We start from the raw sequence: 22,160 nt of genomic DNA, 5'->3' as shown, positions 1-22,160 counted from the left end.
AGCATACTAACTGTCAAAGAGATTTCAACAGATTTTTAGATGGATAGTGGCTGGAGGAATGGAAATTGACTTCACAGTGTGGAGGAAGTTACAACTAAATGTCTGAGTAGGGAGTGCAAGGAAAAGAGAATCAGTTTTCCCAGAGAACATAAGAGACCTGGTATTTGGAGAAATTCAGTACACTATCCAGTACACAAAAGGTAAAAATGAAGCATGAATACTGCTGAGAAATCTAAATGTTCTTTTCCCAACTCACACAACAGGTACCTATCCTTTCCTCTACCACTTAGACCAAAGGTTAACTCTGTGAACTGGAGACTGTCTAGACTTGTGAACACCAGGAATGGAAAAGGGCAGGCATGAGGTACTGAAAGAAAACAGAAAAATTTAGTAGAGGCCCATAACCTGAAAAAAGGGACCCACATTTATCTCTCTGCCTGGCTCCCAGAATGCTAGCAGCCAGAGGAACCACTCTTCACCCCACCATCCGCAGCTGGAATCTAGAAGATTCCTTTTTGGAGAAAATTATCAGCCTCAAAGACTTTGAGAGCATCCTCCCTACCAAAGGATCAGTCAGCTCAGCAACTGATTTTCCTATGTTGAAGTCTAAACAATTGCCATGCAGACTGTGCAGGCTGTACAGCATACTAATCCATGAGGCAACCTTCACAATATAATCCATGCCAGCAGTTCTCCAAGTGTGGTTCACAGACACGTGGGGCTTCCAAGACACTTTCAGGAGGCATGTGAGGTTAAAATTCTTGGTACTAAAGCAGTGGTGAGTAAAAATGCTGGCATCGTAACTCAAATCAAGGCACTGACATAGAACCAAAACTGTACTAGTAGTCACTGTATTCTCCACTGGCATACACCAGCAGTAAAATTAATTTTATTAAATATCAATCACTGAGTGCATATCTTTTTAATATTCTGTGTAATGAAATACCAAATACGCATAAAGCACTGCTATTGTGCACTAAAAACACTTGGGTCTGTGACTGAGTTGCGAGCTGAACTTGGCCACATTTTTTTCATGGAAAAAGATTTTTATTTTAAAGAATGACTGTCAAACTATTAATTTTTTTTTTTTTTTTTTTGCGGTACGCGGGCCTCTCACTGTTGTGGCCCCTCCCGTTGCGGAGCACAGGCTCCGGATGCGCAGGCTCAGCGGCCATGGCTCACGGGCCCAGCCGCTCCGCAGCATGTGGGATCTTCCCGGACCGGGGCACGAACCCGTGTCCCCAGCATCGGCAGGCGGCAACCACTGCGCCACCACGGAAGCCCAAAACTATGAATATTTAGACTTGAGTATTTAGAAGACATTTTCTTTGAAACTGACAAAGTGAGCATGTCACATCAAAGAAAACAACCGACAGTATTTTTTGCCAGTAAAAAAATTCTTGGAAAAATTAAATTTTAGGATAACTTGTATCCACTATTCATGAGATTAATACTAATATTAATGAATGTGATTACCTGATATTATATAATGAAACATGTCAACACTTAGAAGATCTATGTAACTTGTGAACCAATATATTCCAAATGACTAAATGCACATTATTATAAAATCATGCATGGATAAAAAAGCCAATCAAAGTGTAAGCCAGATCAATAGATTTTAATGTAATAGAGTACAAAAAGTTCAGTGATATGGAGACAGATTCCACATTGCAACAAACCTTTTAAGAAAAAGTCCACTTGTCTACTTTTGATGTCATAGAAAAGAATAATCACAATTATCTGAAGAGATTAAAGTACTAGATGAGGCTGGGTATTCTTCTTATATTTCAACCAAAATAAAATATAACAACAGATTGAATGCAGAAACATGAGCATCCAGTTTCCTTCTATTTAACTAGACATTAAAGAGATACGCAGAAGTGTAAAACAATTTCATTCTTCTAACTAAATTTCTTTTGTTTTGACAAAGTTATTTTTCAGAAAAATATCTGTCATTTTAAGTAACAGTATTTTTAAAAGTTCATACTTTTAATTTCTAGTACTGTAAACATCAATACATTTTAAGAGTACTAAGGGGTATATATAAATATACCAGGGTTGTACCCTGTGGAGTGCTGCAGTGCACAACCTGTATGGCTATGCAAGGCAGCCCTGTGCCTGTCCAAACACAGGGTTTTTGATAAACTTTTTAGCGCTTCACTTTTATGGACAGCCAAGGATCACCACACAACTGAAGACATCATTTACATCAGACAGATCAAAATAAACAAGAGAATAAAGAAAGAGGCTAGGAGACATCAGAGACTTTGCCAGGAACAAAATAAATATGTATAATATATATTTAATATCCCTGGAGAGGTGTGAAATGTTATGTCCATTAAACAAGAACAAAAAACTATGAAGACAAAACAACTGAAGAACAAATAAAAAGAACAATTCAAAACTAAATATATGGCAACTAAAATAAGCAATTAAATTTAGAAAATCTTTTTTGAAAGGTTGAATGAAAGGACAAAAAGATGGAAGGCAAGAAAGAAAATGCCATACAATCAAAAGAGTTGATGCAGGAAGTAGTGTCAGATAAATAGGAGTTTCAAAAAAAAGAGAGAACAGAGAAAATAAAAGGGAAAATTTACCAAAGAAATAAAACAAGAAAATTTCCCCCAAACAGAAATATCCAAAATTACAAAGGCTTATCAAATTCCTACCATAATGAATGAAAAAAGGATGATGGGTGAACATATGAAATTTCAAAACACCTGAGATAGAGATAATCATTAAAGTTGCCAGAAAGAATAAAATAACATAAACACAAAGAAAGTGGACCAAAAATGGCATCAGACTTAATGAAAGCAATACTTTCAAATATGCACAGGAAAAATGTTTTCTATGTATTTCAGCCAAACTATCATTAGAGTAAATACAGTTTTAAATTTACACTAAGTGAAAAGAGAATCAACCTTTCTGTGGAAGTTGTTAGAGGACATGTTTCATCAAAATAAGGAGTAAAACAAGAAAAGAGGAACTCACAGTTCAGGAAACAGGACATCCAACACAAGAAAGTGGCAAAGTAAAATCCTGATACAACAAATTATGCATTAGGCTTAGACAGCAACTAGTTTAAACTAAAGCAGATCGGAGAGAAGATCTCCAGGCCCTCCAACAATTTTTTTTTTTTTTGATGTGTGTGAACATTTGGAAAAAATACTTCCAAACATTAGACAACACATCGCAACATTTTAAAAAACAGCATTAGGTGCACAGAAGACTAAACAAATCAGTAAAAATATATTTTTACCCAGAAAAGTAAAATGAAGTATAGGAAAGAAAATCATAGTACACTTCCTGGCTGAGTATACATAATGGTCTCAAAAACTGTGATGTTAACTATGCTGACATCAGTGCTATGCCAAGCCATATAGGAACAAGAGATAAAATACACATAATATAAAATTTACCATCTTAACCGTTTTTAAATGTATAGGTCACTGGTATTAAATACATTCATTGTTATGCAATCATTACCAACATTTATCCCCATAACTTTTTTCATCTTGTAAAACTGAAACTCTACATCCATTAAACAATAGCTCCTTATTCTCCCCTCCCTACAGCCTCTGGCAACCACCACTATACTCTCTTTTATTTGAAGTACCTCATACAAATGAAATCACATAATGTCTGTCTTCTTGTGACTGGCTTATTTCACTAGCAAAATGTCCTCAAAGTTGATCCATACTGCAGAATCCCCTTCCTTCTTATGGCTGAATATTCCATGGTATGCGTATACCACATTTTGTTTATTCTTTCATCTATTGATGGACACTTGGTTTACTTCCATGTTTTAGCTATTGTGAATAATGCTGCTTTGAAAATAGGAGTACAAATATCTCTTCAACTCCTTGCTTTCAAGTCTTTTGGGTACAGTATACCCAAAAGAGGAATTGCTGGATCATATAATTTTTTTGAGGAGCTGCTATACTGCTTTCCACAATGGCTGTACCAGTTTACATTACCAGCAACAGTGTACAAAGCTTCAATTTCTCCACATCAGCATCAACACCTGTCTTCTGGTTTTGGAGTTTTTTGTGTTTTTTTTTTTTTTTTTTGTGTGTGTGTGTGTGTGTGTGTGTGTGTTTATGTGTCTGTGGGTTTTTTGGTTTTTGTTTGTTTTAACAGTAGCCATCCTAATGGGTGTGAGGCGGTACCTCACTGATTTGCATTTCTCTAATGATTAGTGACGTTGCACATCTGTGTTTATTGGCCATTTGTATATCTTCTTTGGAGAAATGCCTGTTCAAGTCCTTTATGCATTTTTGAATCGGGTTGTTTATGTTGTTATTGAGTTGTATGAGTCCTCTATATATTCTGGATATTAATTCCTTATCAGATATATGATTTGCATATATTTCCTCCCATTCTATGGGCTGCCTTTTTATTCACTGGATAGTATATTTGATGCACAAAATTATTAATTTGTACAATTTTTTTCTATCATTACCTGTGCCTTTGGTGTAATAACCAAAAATACACTACCAATTTCAATGTCATGAAGTTTTTGTCCTTTGTTTTATTCTAAGAACTTTATTATTTTAGGTCTTACATTTAAGTCCCTTATCAATTTTGAGTCAATGTTTGTATATAGTGCTGGGTAAGAGTACAACTTAATTCTTTTGCATATGGATATCCAGTTTTCTCAGCATCATTTATTAAAAAGACTGTTCTTTCCCCATTGGTCTTGGCACCCCCATAAAAATCATTTGCCCATATATACAAAGGTTTATTTCTGGGCTCTCTATTCTATTCCTTTGGTCTATAGGTCTATCTTTATCCCAATACCACACTGTTTTGTTTATTGCAGCTTTGTCATAAATTTTCAAAACAGGACATTTGAGTGCTGCAGTTTTTTTCTTCTTTTTCAAAGTTGTTTTGGCTATTTGAAGTCCCTTGAGCTTCCATATAAATTTTAGGATGAGTTTTTCTATTTCCACAAAAAACATCTTTGGGATTTTTGCAGGGATTGCAATAAATGTGTAGATTGTTTGGGGTACTATTGGTATTTTAACAATATTAAGTCTTCCAATCTATGAACATGGGTTGTCTTTCCATTTTTTTTGTCTTCTCAAATCTCTTTCCATAAAGTTTTATAGTTTCTTTGTTGAAGTCTTTTACCTCTTTGATTAAGTAAATTCCTAAGTATTTTATTCTTTTTTCTGCCCTTAAAGTTGTATTGTTTTGTAATTTCCTTTTCAGATTGTTCATTACTTGTGTATAGAAATACAACTGATTTTTGTGTGCTGACTTTGTGTCCTGCTATTTACTTTGCTGAGTTAATTTAAGTTCTAATAGGATTTTGTATGAAATCTTTAGGGTTTTCTACATATAAAATGATATCATCTGCTAACAGAGATAATTTTACTGCTTTTCCAATTTGGATGCCTTTTATTTCTTTTTCTTGACTAATTGCTCTGGCTAAAACTTCCAGTACTATGTTGAATAGAAGTAGTGAAAGTGGACATCTTGCTTTGTTCTTAATCTTAGAGGAAAATCTTTTAGTCTTTTACCATTGAGTATGATGTTTGCTGTGGGTTTTTCTTATATGGCTTTATTATGTTGAAGCAGTTTCCTTCTGTTTCTAGGTTGTTGAGCATTTTTAACATGCAAGGGTGCTGAATTTTGTCAAACACCATTTCTGCATCATTTGAGGTGATAATGTGGTTTTTGTTGCTTCCTTTCATTGAGGTGGCTTATTACATTGATCAATTTTCATATATTGAACTGTCCTTGCATTCCAGGAATGAATCCCATTTGTTCATGGTATATTATCCTTTTAATATATTGCTTAATTCTGTTTGCTAGTATTTTGTTGAGGATACTTGCATCAATGTTCGTAAGGGATATTTATCTGTAGTTTTCTTTTCTTGTATTGTCTTTGTCTGGCTTTGGTATCAGGGTAATGCTGGCCTCACAGAATGAGTTTAGAAATATTTCTTCCTCTTCAACTTTGGAAAAGTTTGAAAGAAGTGGTATTAGTTCTTATTTAGATGTTTGTTAGAATTCACTAGAGAAGTTGTCAGGTCAAGGGGTTTTCTTTGTTAAGAGATTTTTGATTACTCATTCAACCTCCTTACCAGTTGTGGATCTACTCAGATTTTCTATTTCTTCATGATTTAGTCTTGCTAGGTTTTGAGTTTCTAGCAATTTGTCCATTTCATGTAGGTTATCCAATTTGTTGACACAGAATTCATAGTACTCTCTTAAGGTCATTTTTATTTCTATAGAAATGGTAGTAATGTACCCACTTTCATTTCTGATTTTAGTAATTTAAGTCTTCTCTCTTTTTAAGTATTTCTGGCTAAACGTTTGTCAATTTTGTTGATCTTTGCAATGAACCAACTTTTCTCTATTGCTTTCTATTCTGTTTCATTTATTCCTGTGCTAATTTTACTTCTTTCCTTCTGCCAGCTTTGGATTTAGTTTCTCCTTCTTTTTCTAGTTCCTTAAGTTGTACAGTTAGGTTGTTCCTTTGAGATCTCTCATTTTTTAATATAAGGATTTACAGCCATATATTTCCCTTTTAGCATCACTTTCATTGCATTTTAGAAGTTTTTGCATGTTGTATTTTTCTTTCATTCTTATCTAAGTATTTTCTAATTTCCCTTGTGATTTCTTCTTTGATCCATTGGTTGTTTTAAAGTGTATTGTTTAGTTTCTAAAATCTGGCGAATTTTTCACTTTTCCTTTTATTATTGATTTCTAATTTCATCCTGTGATCAGAGAAGATACTTTGTATGACATCTATCTTTTAAAATCCACTGAGATTTAATTTGTGACTTACTACATGGTCTATCCTGGAAAATGTCCCATGTGTACTTGAGAAGAATGTGTATTCTGTTGTTGCTGGGTAGAGTGTTCTGTGTATGTCTGCAAATCTAGTAGGTTTATTAAGTCTTCTACTTCCTTATGTCTAATTAGTCTATCAATTATTGTGAGTAGAGTACTGAAGTCTCCAACTATTACTGTAGAATTGTCTATTTTTCCCTTCAACTCTGTGAGTTTTTGCTTCATATAAATTGGCAGTCTGTCAGTAGATGTGTAAATATTCATAATTGTTATATCTTCTTGCTGTAGTAAACTTTTTATTAATATGTAATGTCCTTCTTTTTCTCTTGTTAGCTTTTTTGACTGAAAGTCTATTTTGTCTGATATTAGTAAAGCCATCCATACTCTCTTTTGGTTACTATTTGCATGGACTATCTTTTTCATCCTTTCACTTTCAACTTGTGTCTTTGAATTTCAAGTGAGTCTCTTGTATACAGCATGTAGTTGGATCATGTGTTTTTTATCCATTCTGCCAACCTCTGTCCTTTGATTGGAAAGTTTAATACATTAACATTTAGATTAATTACAGATAAGGAGGGACTTATTTTGTCATTGGGCTGTTTGTTTTCTATATATCTTATTACTTTTTTGGCTCTCATTTCCTTCATTACTGACTTCTTTTCTATTTAGCTGATTTTTTTGTAATGAAATGTTTAAAATCTTTTCTCATTTCCCCTTGTGTATATTCTATAGCTATTTTCTTTATGGTTACTTTGAGGATTACACTTAATATCCTAAAGTTATAACCCTCTAATCTGAATTTATACAAGCTAATTTCAATAACATACCAAAACTCTGTTCCTTTATATTTCCATCCCCATTCCTTTTGGTTGCTGATGTCAGAAAATTACATCTTTATTCATTGTATACCTAGTTATAAACTAAATGCATTAGTCACCTAAATTATGTAGGAAACAAAATTAGAAGTTACAAACCAAAGTTAGAGAAATACTAAATTTTACACTAAAAATTGTTTTTTCTTTAAATGCATTCATCTCTTAACTCATGTAGAAAACAAAAAGTACAGCTACAAATCACTGTTACAAATTACTAGCTTTTATAATTTCCCATGCACTTACCTTTATTGAGATCTTTATTTTGCCACAGAGCTTTGAGTTGTCATGTACTGTCCTTTCATTTCACCATACAGGACTTCCTTGAGCACTTATGGCAGGGCAGATCTAGTGGTCAAGAACTCTCTCAGTTCTGTTTACGTGAGAATGTCTTAATTTCTCTCTAACTTTTGAGTGACAGAATTGCTGGACAGAGGATTCTTGAGGTTTTCTTTTTAGCACTTTGAATATATCAACCCACTGCCTGTTGGCTTCCAAATTTCCTTATGAGAAGTCTGTGGATAATTTTATTGAGAATACCTTGTATGTGATGATTCACTTCTCTTTGCTGCTTTTAAGATTCTCTTTATCTTTTGGAAGTTTAATTATAATGTGTCTTATTGTGGGTCTCTTTGAGTTCATCTTACTTGGAATCCGTTGTGCTTTCTGAATGTTTACATTCATGTATTTCATCTAACTTTGGAAGTCTGCAGTCATTATTTCTTCAAATATTCTCTCTTTTCCTTCTGGGACTCTCATGATGCGAATGTTGGACTACTTAATGGTGTCCTAAAGCTCCCTTAGGTTCTGTTCACTTCAATCTATTTTCTTTCTGTTCCTCAAACTCAATAATTTCTATTGTCTTATCTTCAAGTTGGCCGATTCTTTCTTCTGTCTGCTCAAATCTGCCTTTGAATTCCTCTAGTGAATTTTTAATCTTCAGTTATTGCACTTTTCATCTCCAGAATTTTTTTGGTTTCTTTTAGGTTTTCTATCCCTTTATTTATATTTCCACTTTGTTCACATACTGTTTTCTTGACTTTCTCCACACATTCCTTTTGTTCTCTGGGCATCTTTAAGACAGTTGTTTTAAATTCTTTGTCTAGTATATCTGCCATTATGTCTTTTTCAGGAAAAGTTTCTGTTGATTTTTTTGTTTTGTTTTGAATGGGCCATACTTGCGTGTTTCTTTGTATGCCTTGTAATTTTTTGTTGAACACTGGACAGTTGAGTCTAATAATGTAGTAACTCTGGGAATCAGATTCTTCCCATTGCCCAGCATTTGCCTGTTTTATTTTTATTTTTTATTTTTATTGTTGTAGGCTGTCTCTGTTCCCAAATCACCCTGAGGTGTAAACTTAAGGTCTTCTTATGTCTTTTCCGAGCCTTTCCCTGGGCATATGCAATCTCTTTCTAATTTTACCCACATACACAGTTGTTTCTGAATGTCCTAGTCTTTAATGTCTGGCTCCTGAAAGGGGGAAAAGTGAAAAATGAAGGGAGAAAAAGGGCTGTCTACTTAAATTCCTTGGAAGTCACTTCAGCTGGAGGGGAAGGGGCTTGCAACAATGCGAGGGAGGTGCAACAATAATGTGCCCACTTCTTTGTCTGCAACTCCTTGATAAGAAGCAGCAACCAGATTCCCAATATCTAGAGGACAAGAGCTTTTTTGCCCACTCTGGCTCCCATAAGTTGTGTGCAAGCTGCTCCAGGACCATGTGCACAGCTGCCTGCCATATGGCTGCTACAGTGCTAAGTGCTTAAATTGATGGAAATTAACTGCAATTCACTCTCCAAGTCTTCGCCTGGAAGTTGCAAGCCTTCAACAGACTTTAGAGCTTCAAAATAGTTATATCAGATAGATTCAATCTGTGCATTTGCTGTCTAGGTGGGGAGCCAGATTCCTGGTGCTTCCTACTGTGCCATCTTCTCACAATTCTCCTCTTTGTATATTTTTAAAAGTTTTTTCCCCCCAGAACATTAAAGTAGTTGAAAAATATTGAAAAGTTGAAAAGTAGGTATATTAAACTCACAATAGTAGTTTAAGTTTAAACATTTTATGCCTACCAAAACCAGAATTTATTATCATTTTACTTTTCTGGCTTTAGTGGAAGCAAGCACATCAATAACATTTTCAAAGTCTAATTCTTTTCTTATCTTGTTTCAAATAAGTAAATTGCCATGCTTGGCAATTTCTCTTGACCAAGTGACAATTCTAAATAATTCAAAATTAACTTCAGCTTACTGAAACTTCTTTTGCAGGATGCTACTGTGGCTGGTATTGTTTTAAAATTTTGAACACCACTTTGTAAATCAGTTTTAGAAGACCCAAATATAAGGTTTACATTATATCACAATTTATTAATATTGTATGTTGCTTTAAACAATTCCACATGACATTTCTATAGAATTTAAATTGTCAAAATATTTAAGAACTGGGTCAGTAGTCGCTTTTTGTAAATCAGATGTAATCTATAGAAAATAACTTTTCTCCAGTTTAAAAGTTCAAAATCTGAAGACATTTCATTTAATTTTTCATATACCTATTTCAAATATGAAGTTAGGTCATTTATAACCTAATGTCTACTTGATAAGCACTTTTCCCATAATTATGAATACTCTCATTTAATGATTCATGCATTTCCAATTTCTTTTTCACTTATTTTCAAATTCAGGAAGAATATTCACATCTCTTGTTCAAGTTTTACATTTACTGAACACACTTTCAAAATTACTTTCATTTGTGGTAAGGAAAGGAATAGGATTTTTATTAAGCACGGAGTCTTATATATGGTCATGCTTTCTAACTGTAAAGCTTTATTAAACTTTTGCCACTTTGTTCAAAATACCATCCCATATAATGTGCAAAAATCTGTAATATTTTTGTACCAAGATGCTTTTGATCTCAACCTAATGTATTCTGACATTTGATATTATATCTTTTCATATCTGATACACATCTCTAATTTGTGTGCAAAGTATCAAGTATCTTGATTGCATCTAATCTTAATGCTCATCAGGTATCTGTGATTTTAATGTTGTTTTCTGAATTGACAAGAATATTCCATCTGCTCACTGTATTACCCCAGTCCTAAAATATGTATCCTTTGTACAATACTAAAAAAAAGATGATCATATTTGAATTCACAAATGCAGCATTTTTGTATTAAATTATGATTATGAGCTGGGCAAGGTACAAATTTGGCATAATTATTTTGGGGGAGAAATACTAGCTTATATACACTTGTATACATGTACCATATCTATTCCATTATCATATCCTGGCCAGGACAATCTTTTTACATAAGTATCAACTCTTGCTAACTTACAGATAATGTGATAAGCTAGACCATATCTAGTTTTTTTAAATAACAGCTTTATTGATATAATTAATCCAGTTTTTAATTTTGTTGCAATTAAGTCAAAACTTTCCTCTCTTGCAATGACATCATTCTTAATGTAAATATACCTAGTAATCATAAACATTAATTCATGATGTACTATATCTGGTTTATAATCAAAAAGTAAGAAAAATTATTTTGCTTCTTTTATTCTTCCTAGTATTTCAGATTTAACATGATTTCCTAATAACATTATACATTTGCTTTGAATTTTACTATACAAATGAAACACATAAATTTATATTGATTAGCTATATGATTTTAATGTCCTTAGTTCAACTGAATTTAGAACATTCCAGCAACTGAGCTTCCAGTAATTTCTTGTGATACTTTGAGAGATAAATTATTTTTGCACAAAACATACAATATGTAAAATCACTCACACATATTTTATCACATTCTGTAAAGTATCATCTATTAAACTATCAGTCTGAATATACATCAAAAAACACTTCCATTTAAAAAAAGCATCATGATGAAATATGATTTTTTTCATTATCACAAATTCTGTTTAAATTTTTCCAATCTTTGAAACCACTTTTTGAGTTGCAATTATTTGATTCTGTTGTAATTTTTGCTAAAAAGAATGCACAGGAAACAAACTAAAGACAAAGATTCTTTGGAATAAATGAGCCAGTCACAATGAATTAACTCACTACTAGACAATTTTTTTAAAGACCCATCTTTTGAAAATCTTTGCCCACCATGTGAAACACATACTCTACAATCTGCATCTTGTCCTTGGATGGTCCCATGCTCTATTAAAATCATTTTACTTTATTAGAAACAGGTGACGATGATGAAGAATTAAACATTTAATTCAAATAGCATCTTCTATTTTCTTGCACATGCTTATATTCACTAGCTTCTGAAATTTCTAACATGCCATTATCTTATCTTTTTTGCACAATTCAAAGAAAATTCTTTATTTAACTCTATATTTCATAGTAATTCTATTCTAATAGTGTCAATGTTAGAGATTTCATTTTAAGTAGCTGGAATATTTTTTTCTACCAAAACTGTTACTGTCCCCTATAATTTTGATCAATTTCTTGATGCATGCATTTTTCTTCTTCTTCTAAACAATGGGCCACTTGAGTTTTTAAATGTCACATTTATTTTCAAGAATTTTAGTATAAATTTTAAATATATTTATTTTTAATTGATACTTTCAGTTAAATATAATTAATTTATATGAATTAGTTCATATAAATTATAATATTTAACAGGTCTACATAAACATTTGTATGAAAGATACAAAAATCAATAATTACAAACAACAGAAAACTACATACCAGGTTTCCAGACCAATGGGGTGAAAAAAAAATAGTGAAAAATATTTTTTATATAAACAAGTGAGTAACAGTAAATTATCACTGTTTTAAGTGAAGAAAGTATAAAGTTTCCTGGTAAGAAAATACTTTTTCAGAAAATTTTCACATTTCATCAAATTTATTTATGAAAGGTCAAATATATTAACAAATAAAATTTGTATTACTTACCTTAGTGCCCTTAATAATATCATAAAAAAATCATGTAAACATGTATTTGTAATTAAACAAAAGTTTACCTTTTACTTAGCAGTACCATGTGAAGCTACAAACAATGAAAACAACTTGTCACCTTCCCTCATGACTGAACAAGGACCATCAAAAAAGCAGAAGTGAGACCTTGTTGTGCCTGTGTCCCCCATGTGCATTGACTCTCACGGTCATACAAATGCAAGGCTGGATGCTGTCTTTAATTACAATTTTGAAATTATGTTCATCAAGGATTATTCTGCATTAATTTTTATTCTTAAACATATTAAAAGAAAATATTTATCTGATTATTGAATTTTTTGTAGCTCCCTTGAATTTTTTGCCAGAGGTGAGGTCTCACTTGCCTCATTATAATTCTGGCCCTGGCTGGGATGCTGGAGTTGGGGGGGATAAAGGAAAGTAGGGATGGTGGTCTAGAGAAGCAAATTCTTAATTACTATAACAGTCAGTCCTAGTTGAAAAAAAGACAAGTAAAAATATGGTTACATTATTTAGAAATATGGAGATAAATGTTACATCAAATAGCTAAAAGTGTTGAAAATGGCTACCTCTGAAGAGTTGGATGGAAAAGAGTGAGGGAGATGAGTCACTACTTTTATGATAAACTAGCCACACAAATTTTTAACTTTTAATTCGATAAAAATAAAAAGTAATTTTACAAAGTCAGAAACTCTCAAGTGTCTGAAAAAGTTACAAAGCAAAAAGCAATAAAAACAGAACAAAAAAGAAAAACAAAAACCTTAGAAATTCTTTATGGATAGCCCCAGTAGTCTTACAGAAATAGGCTATAGGGTTAATTTGCCATTTCATTAGTGAAATTACAGGGAACCTCTATTTTGCATACTATGTGTATGTTTGAATTGAGAAAAGAATATTTTTAAAAAGAGAGAGAAAAACACCATAAAGTCACCCTGAGAGGACTCTTGTGTTTACGCACCATACCTGATATGCTTGGAATATGGTAGTTATCTTATTGGATTACAATTCTTTCATGTCTAATTGTCTTACTAGATTTTGACCACCTTGGGGATAGGGAAATAATTTTATTAATCTTTGTTCCCAATATAAAGATTCCTGGAACATGCTATCAAATGTTCCCTAATAGCCTTGAAGGAAGCAACAAAAGAGAAAGGCATCTGTACCCACCTTCTCTCTCTTACCCCTCTACTTAGTTATAATGAAACTACACTAACCATCAGACTAGAGGGGAAGAGTTATGGTACATATATACATATGTGTATATATATATATATAGTTAGACTATAAAAGCAGTAAAATGTTGCAGAGTATAGAATAAACATAGCAGAGATTGTTTTAGAAAGTCACTATATAATATGAATTCCAAATATAATCTAGCATATGAAAGGAATTAATTTTGAAAGAGGAAATGTAAAACTATACAAATGAAAAAGTGACAACAGGAAAATATTATTGGGGTATAACATTGATTCCACTACAAGCCATCTGATCAAAATCTTGAAGAATAATTCAAGCTATCCACCATCTCACATGTGTACTTAAACACCTGGGTCTATTCGAGGGAGTATCCACACCACATATAGTTGAAAGAAGTACCAGACCAAAACTGTTCTATGTGGCCTTCCATTCAATATGGCTTCTTTTAACTCTGCTTATGGCCTACTAAATTTTTAGCACAAGCTTTTTTTCTTTTAACAAAAAATAAACTTAAGAAAGTTGGCTTATGTAAGAAAAGGTTGGTTTTACTTGACACAGATGCAACAGGGCAATCAAAGGAAAGTAAGAGTTTGATGATTTATTCAAGTATGAATGCATCAGGAAAGAATCAGTGAATGATGTTATGAAATGATGAATTCGTAAGTTTTCTTCATGTCCATGCTTTTATGTATTTGGAAAGAAGAGAGGCAAACCCTGTTGTCCCCAGGGTACATGGGCCAACTGGGTGATGGAAGAGAACATTTTTATTCTCAAGACCCAGAGACACAGAGCCAGGTTGAGAGCCTGAGAACAACAGAGAACATCACAGCAATCCCCACCACCTGCCACTGGGCTAGCAAACATGAAATAACAAGCAACAGCAGTACTGCTGGAAGAAAGGTAAGAGTGTAGAGAGAGAGAGAGACAACCTCTGTGGCTCAGTCTCATGAGGAAAGGCTAAAACTGAGTGTGGAGCAATGATACCGAGAAAAAAACCTCCAGTAATATAACTTCCACCCTAAGCACAAGGAAATGCTACAGGAATTGAACTTGGCAGTACATAGAGGGTAACCATAGTGATAAAAATAACAAAACCCAAGTCAACTCACTACTAGGTAGACCAAATCCCACACTAATGGCCTAACATGAGAAAAATCATGCCCATTTTCAGATATAAATACTATTTATCTCAGTCCTACACATAATGTCTTGCTTTCAACCAAACATACACAGAAAAAGCAAAGGAAAAAACACAAAAGTACACTGTCAGAAGATAAAACAATTAGCAGAACCGACTTAGATACAACCCAGCTGTTGGAACTCTCAGACAGAAAATTTTAAATTACTATGATTAATATGTTAAATGCTTTGGTAGAAAAAGGAGGACAACATACATGATCAGATGGGAATTTTATCAAAGGATCAGAAACTGTACGAATCAATGCAAATGCTAGGAAAAAAAACCCAAACAAACCACAATCACAGAAATGAAAAATGTTTTTGATGGGTTCAACAGTAGACCTTACACAGCTGAAAAATGAATCTATAAATAGGTCAATAGATAAAAATTACCCAAACTGAAACACTAAGAAAAAAAAGTGTGGCGGGAGGCGGGGAGGAGGGGATGGGGAGACTAGAACAGGGCATCTAAGAACAGGGATTAATATCAATGGTATAACATGTGAAATTGAAACCCCAGAAGTAGAAGATACAGGACAAGTCAGAGAATACTGATCAGGACGAATACCAAAAATAAATACATAAACATATAAATAAACAACTGAGCAAACCAGACTTAGACACATCATGTTCAAACTGATAAGAACTAAAGATAAAGACAAAATCGTGAGGGCAGCCAAAGAAAATTGATACATTACATACATATATAGAAACAAAGATAAAAATTACAGTAAGACACCACATCAGAAAATATGCATGCCAAGAGACAATAAAATGACTTCTTTAAACTGCTGAAAGAAAACAGTTAACCCAGAATTCTATACTCACCAAAAAATTACTTTCAAACATGAAAAATAAAGATTTTTTTGAAGGAAAAAAGCACGGAAGAAGTAATCACCAGTAGATCTGCAGTATGAGATATTTCAAAGGAAGTTGTTTAGGCAAAAGGAATGTGATATTAGAAAGAAACCAAGAGCTACATAAAGAAATGAACACTAGAAATGGAAAAAATGAAGGTGAATATAAAATTTTTTAAGTATTTAATTGCTCTAAAAGACGATTTAAAGTAAAAATGGTAACACTGTATTCTGTCTTTATAACCTAGTTAAAAGTAAAATATATAACATTAGAAACAAAAAGAACACACAAACTATCGATATTGGAAATAAGAGAGGACTATCACTGCAGACCCCACAGGCATTAAAAGAATAAGGGAATACAACAAACAACTGTTTACATATAAATTCAACATTATAGATAAAATACCGATTCCTCAAAAACCACAAACACCAAAACTCACTCAAGAATAAACAGATAACCAAGAAATCCTATATCTAGTAAAGACATTTATTTGTAGTTAAAAACATTTCAAACAAATGAAAACTTTCCGTGGGATAAAAGCAAGCCACTTGGGAGAAGGCTGATACTGTCTAGGTTTCACTTATTCACTCTACAAAATAGAAATGCTGAACCTGCCTCACTTCATTATACTCAGAAAGAGACAAGTAACATTAAGCAATATTTCAAAAACTGACACCAAGAAAACACGTACATAAGCAAAATTATTTCTACACTCATACATTAGACTGCCCAGTAACTAACATTTATATGATAACCCTGAGTGTTATATTCAGAGTGCCTGTTTAAGATAGCTAAAATGTATTTAATATATATTCAAAATGTTTCTATTTTTAAAATTATTTAAATCTTTTTGAGTCTTCTAAAAAGATTAATTTTCCAATGTGTCAAACGTTTGATATTTTAATAATTTCAGAATTTTTAAGTCATAAATGTATCTCCATTAATTATTAGTTGAACTAAATAACAGGCAAGTAAAATATAATAATGCCTTTGTCAAAATAAAACACTTTACAATTTTACCGAGGGTTAAATATTTTTATATATAATGAAAACAAAAATCTCCAGTTTTTTCTTTCTGATAACATACCAATAATTGTTAGTGACGTACACACATTGAAGTGTTTTAAAAATCACACCCACAATACTTTCAACTGTGTAAGTCTTTAAGAGATATCAAATATAACATAATTTACCTCAGACACAGGTTCTTGTTCCTTAGTGGGAGCTTCATTTTTTAATCTTGAAAACAAAATAAGTATTGAGTATTTAATTTTATATTTACAATAAAAAATATGAAAGTTGTTTTTTGCATGCTTAAAATAATTTAAATGTAAATCTAAATTAATGCACATTTATACTATAATAGCAAATGATCTCTGTAAATGTTTTAAGGGAAAAATAAAATGCATAAGAAAACAGTAGATTCAATATATGCTCTAAATAAATGAATACAGACATGTATTTCCTCTTCTCTAAAAACAAGAGCACTTAACAAATGTTCTCTATGTTAAGTACAATTTTACACATTAGTATAACTGTTTCAAAAAAAGAATTACCCTTTAAAAAATGAAAGCAGGTTATATGCTTAATATATATAATATGCACCAGTATTTACTACTATAGGACTCAAAAGTGTGGGAAAATAAATATTTTATCTATTGTAAAGTTCAAATGGTAATGTCATTTAAATATATATTACAATTAACTTACTTTAGAGGTGGTAAAATTACAGAAATAATTTAGAATTTTGAAGAATGTATTCTCTTAAAAATCTTCATAAGCATAGCTCAAATATTAACTATAAATTTTTTAACTTTGATTTCTAAAAAATACTAATTATAACTTATGACATTAAAAAAGGCATATGTCATCTATAAAAACTTTTAAAATATAGGGTTGACCAAAAGGTTCATTCGTTTTTTCCTTAAGATGGCTCTATTAGCACTTAGTTGTCTTTAACTTCATTCAAAACAATTTTGTTAGACTGTGACAGCTATCATATCAGTGTGCATTTTAAAAAGGACATAAAAATTGGTGAATTTTTGTGTAGCCATTTTAATATTGAAGATGGAAGAAAAAAAGCAACATTTTCAGCTTATTATGCTTTATTATTTCAAGAAAGGTAAAAACACAACTGAAACACAAAAAAGAGATTTGTGCAGTGTATGGAGAAGGTGCTGTGACAGATTAAACATGTCAAAGTGGTTTGCCAAGTTTTATGCTGGAGATTTCTCGCTGGATGATGCTCCATGGTGGGGTAGACCAGTTGAAGTTGATAGCGATCAAATCAAGACATTAATTGAGAACAATCAACGTTTTACCACGTAGGAAATAGCCGACATACTCAAAATACCAAATCAAGCGCTGAAAATCATTTGTACCAGCTTGGTCATGTTCATCACTTTGATGTTTGCGTTCTACGTAGCGAAAAAAACCTTCTTGACCATATTTCCGCGTGCGGTTCGCTACTTAAATGTAAGGAAAACGTTCCGTTTTTAAAACCAATTGTGATGGGCAATGAAAAGTGGTACTGTACAATAACGTGGAACAGAAGAGATCGTGGGGAAAGCGAAATAAAACCACCACCAACCACACTAAAGGCCGGTCTTCATCCAAGGAAGGTGACGGTGATATGGTGGGATTGGAAGGGAGTCCTCTGTCATGAGCTCCTTCCGGAAAAACAAACGATTAATTCCAACAAGTACTGCTCCCTATCAGACCAACTGAAAGCAACACTTGACGAAAAGCGTCAAAATTCGTCAAAAGAAAATGCATAATCTTCCATCAGGGTAACTCAAGACCGCATGTTTCTTTGATGATCAGGCAAAAACTGTTACAGCTTGGCTGGGAAGTTCTGATTCATCCACCGTATTCACCAGACATTGCACCTTCGGATTTCCATTTATTTAGGTCTTTAACAAAATTCTCTTAATCGAATAAATTTCCATTCCCTGGAAGACTGTAAAAGGCACCTGGAACGGTTCTTTGCTCAAAAAGAAAGTTTTGGGAAGATGGAATTATGAAGTTGCCTGAAAAATGGCAGAAGGTAGTGGAACAAAAGGGTGAGTACGTTTGTTCAATGAAGTTCTTGGTGAAAATAAAAAATGTGTCTTTTATTTTTGCTTTAAAACCGAAGGCACTTTTTGGCCAACCCAATATGTCAATTTAACATAAAAACTACCTGCGCCAAAGGATCTCTCTTTTAAACTGCTGACGACTAAATATTATTTGGTGATATTATACATTAAACAATTTTAATCTGCATAAGTAGAATGACTACCTAATCAGAAATGCCATTAATAGTTAAGTGATTCATAACTTAATGAAGGCTTAATATCTATACTTAAGGATTAATATATTTAACATAAGCAACAACTATACTAACTTAAATTTCATGGACAAAAATGAAGACATCTAGTAGGATAGAAATGTCAACCATCCTAAAAGCTAATCTCATGGTTACTCAAGGAAATACTGAGTTGGCAAACACCCCTCTTTATCCATTCTCTGAGGGCATATTTAAAAAATTAGGTCTGTAAATGTTATCTTCCTAGATATTAATAATAACTGTAAAATTACTTATGTACATTTGTTATTACATGAAATTGTAAGCAATTTAAAATAGAACATGTCCTTCTTTGTAGAAGTACTATATTAGTAGTGTTTACAATAACTTTCAACTAATTTTGCTAAATAAATCTAATTAGTAAAACTTGCACAAAAAATTGACAAAATGCACAAATTATCATTTTTTGGTTAAAGATTTTGTAATTCTCTCAGGTATTTAATTGTGAACAATATTCATAAAGATGAAATAATATAAAGTGTACAGTACAACTTCACTGCTTTAATAATTTATATGGGAAAATAATTGTTTTAATAACGTGTATAAAGTTGTAAGAAAACATGAAAAATTTCTGTTTCTCGTTGGAAGAAACAAAAAGTAGATATTAATTGATTTTTATTTCTAAGCATTTAATAATTTTAAACTCAGTCTGTAAAACTGTAAGACATATTGGTTACAAACTAGTTTAAAAATATTTTATAAAAGAATTTTCCTTTTCTGCTTACTGTTGAAAATGTTATCAAAAATGTTATCAAAGGTCGACCTTAAATTCTTACAAAAGAAACATTACCATGCTAATCATTTTCACATATAGCTATTCTAATAAACTGATTTTATGCAGCAATTAAAATGAAAGCTATTAAGCATGTGTTACTATTATTGCTGGCATTTCAATTGGGGAAACTGAATTTTCTTAGTATCTCTGCAAGGGAGGTTGGTGACAGGTTTTTATTACCCTTCATTTTACTGACTAAGAAACTGGTAGATGAGAACAAAATGAATTATTGAAATAACTACCAATAAGAGGCTTATGTGCCCTAGTTTGTTGTGTGGCTTTAACCATACTGGTACTCTGTTTAAAGGACAGAATTGTAATAACCAGTGAAAATATTTAGAAAAATAAATCTAAAAAAAATTAGAAAAGCACACTACATAAAATTTCATTGCTATAAATTCATCATTAAAATGTACACTATGTTTTTGCAACTACAAAAGCATACTTTGACATTAACAAATTTTAATACAACTACTAATATATCATTAACACTTTTGAAAAGAAAAAAATGTTCTTACCTTTAATCTTATTCATTAAAGATGCCTGCTGAAATAGTCATCATTTGAGATACTCAATTGCTTGGTAGAAGACAGTGAAATTTGCTAAGCTCAAAGTTCTGAGCTAATGACCTGCCATTAGATAATTAGACTTTTCACCTGTGAATTCTTGCAATATTTTTAATAGAAAAATTTTGTATAGCATTTAAAACAAACACTATTTAAGATTTCAATTTAAACAGAAGGATTGACGGTTATGGATTTCAACAATAACCATTAGAGATCAAGATTGCAAATAATTAAATTTTCTTCTGTATGTAAAACTGCTTTCCCTCTAAAGTTCAAAATAAAATAAATGTCCCTACTTGCATTTTTCTGCAGATCACATGACCAATCCAAAGCTACATGTAAAATGAGCATTTTGGTTAAATTACATCATTGCATTCTTTTGAGGTTTCACTCATACTATAAATAAATGGGGTAGAGGGAAAATGCTCATATTCATTTCAATCAGACCACACTCTTTCCTTCTAATAACATTTAAAAGCCAAAAATTTCAATGCTGGTTTTCAAAATGTAATCTTTGCGAATACTTATAAGCAAACTAAAAAGCTGAAAAAAGGTTTACAGCAAGCCAGTAGTAAAGCCAACCAGTTCTCAAGACCTTCCACTTACCCATTCCAGATTAAATTTAGGATAGTAATCATTATACTAATGAGTAAAACATCTAGTGCACCATTTCTGACCATTTGTTCTGAGAGGTGTTAACAGATGTGTGGAAAGGATGATTGATCTAAACATTTACCAGGTTGCACGTACATTAGGTACTGTGCTAAAAGTTCCAGTCCAAAGACACAGTCCCTCCTGTGAAGGAGTTTACTGTCAAGGAAATGTATTGAAGCAAATGTTTACAGAATTGTTAAGTGCTAAAAAAGAGACATGTATATTGTGACTATACAAAAGACTGAGCCACTATGAGGGGGAAAGGTGCAAGGCGGCAGTGAAGATACTACAGTGAACACGGTTTAGCAGCAAGAGCAAGAGTTAGCAAAGCAGGGAAAGGAGAGACAAGGTGGAGGAAAAGCAAAGAAATATAAAACACAGCAATGATATGATACTGAGTGGTCTCATATGACTAGCAGGTAGGGAACAAGGGACAGTAGTCGAAGATGCAACTGAAGAGACAGCAAGGGCTACTTTAGGAAAGATCTTGATTGTCACGCTAAAGCACTTATGCTAAGAACTTTATTCTAAGGTTAATACAAAAGTATGATAAAGGGCAGTATCAGAAGAGGATAAGCTCCAGACAAGGAGTCCAGATAAGAGACAGTTAATGACTGATAAAAGAACAACAAAGTGTTTTTTTTTCTTTTATCAGAATTACGGGTCCTAGTTTTCACTCAGAAAAAAAACGGTTAGACACATAAAGTGTCAATGAAAAGGCCACAGAAATTGGGAAGTCATATGGCATCTCAACTACAAAGAGTTCAAAGTTACTTGCAGTTCTAATGCTTGCTTATGCAGCTGTGATCCCTAGGCAGTACAGGAAGTTTCTGCTCAAAAATAGCAGGAAAAACTTTTGATCATTATTTTTCTTACTTCTAAGTCCCAGAAATTTCTATGTCATTGTATTCACATAACTTTTCTATCATGAAATATTGATTTAACATATTAATAATAAATTTTTGTTATTTAAAGGAGACAG

General features: G+C 32.5%; 1 protein-coding gene across 7 annotated transcripts in view; it reads right to left on the bottom strand.

The window, feature by feature from the left end:
- ZNF280D (zinc finger protein 280D) overlaps positions 1–22,160 on the bottom strand; it is a 122,669-nt gene that overhangs the window by 7,235 nt on the left and 93,274 nt on the right. For 5 of the 7 annotated variants that reach the window (XR_010839803.1, XM_059056222.2, XM_059056218.2 and 2 more), the window contains one exon: positions 17,031–17,076. Coding sequence is in view for 6 of the 7 variants with exons in the window: in XM_059056222.2 (XP_058912205.1) it covers positions 17,031–17,076 (46 nt within the window). In the remaining variant the exon portion in view is untranslated. Of the gene's footprint in view, positions 1–9,033; positions 9,151–17,030; positions 17,077–18,770; positions 18,867–22,160 lie in introns of those variants that run through there. The other 2 variants (XM_067029784.1, XM_059056228.2) reach the window with 2 other exon arrangements.

Source organism: Kogia breviceps, chromosome 3, assembly GCF_026419965.1.
Source record: "Kogia breviceps isolate mKogBre1 chromosome 3, mKogBre1 haplotype 1, whole genome shotgun sequence".
In the NCBI taxonomy this organism is placed as follows: domain Eukaryota; kingdom Metazoa; phylum Chordata; class Mammalia; order Artiodactyla; family Physeteridae; genus Kogia; species Kogia breviceps.
This window is presented reverse-complemented; position numbering and strand designations above follow the sequence as displayed.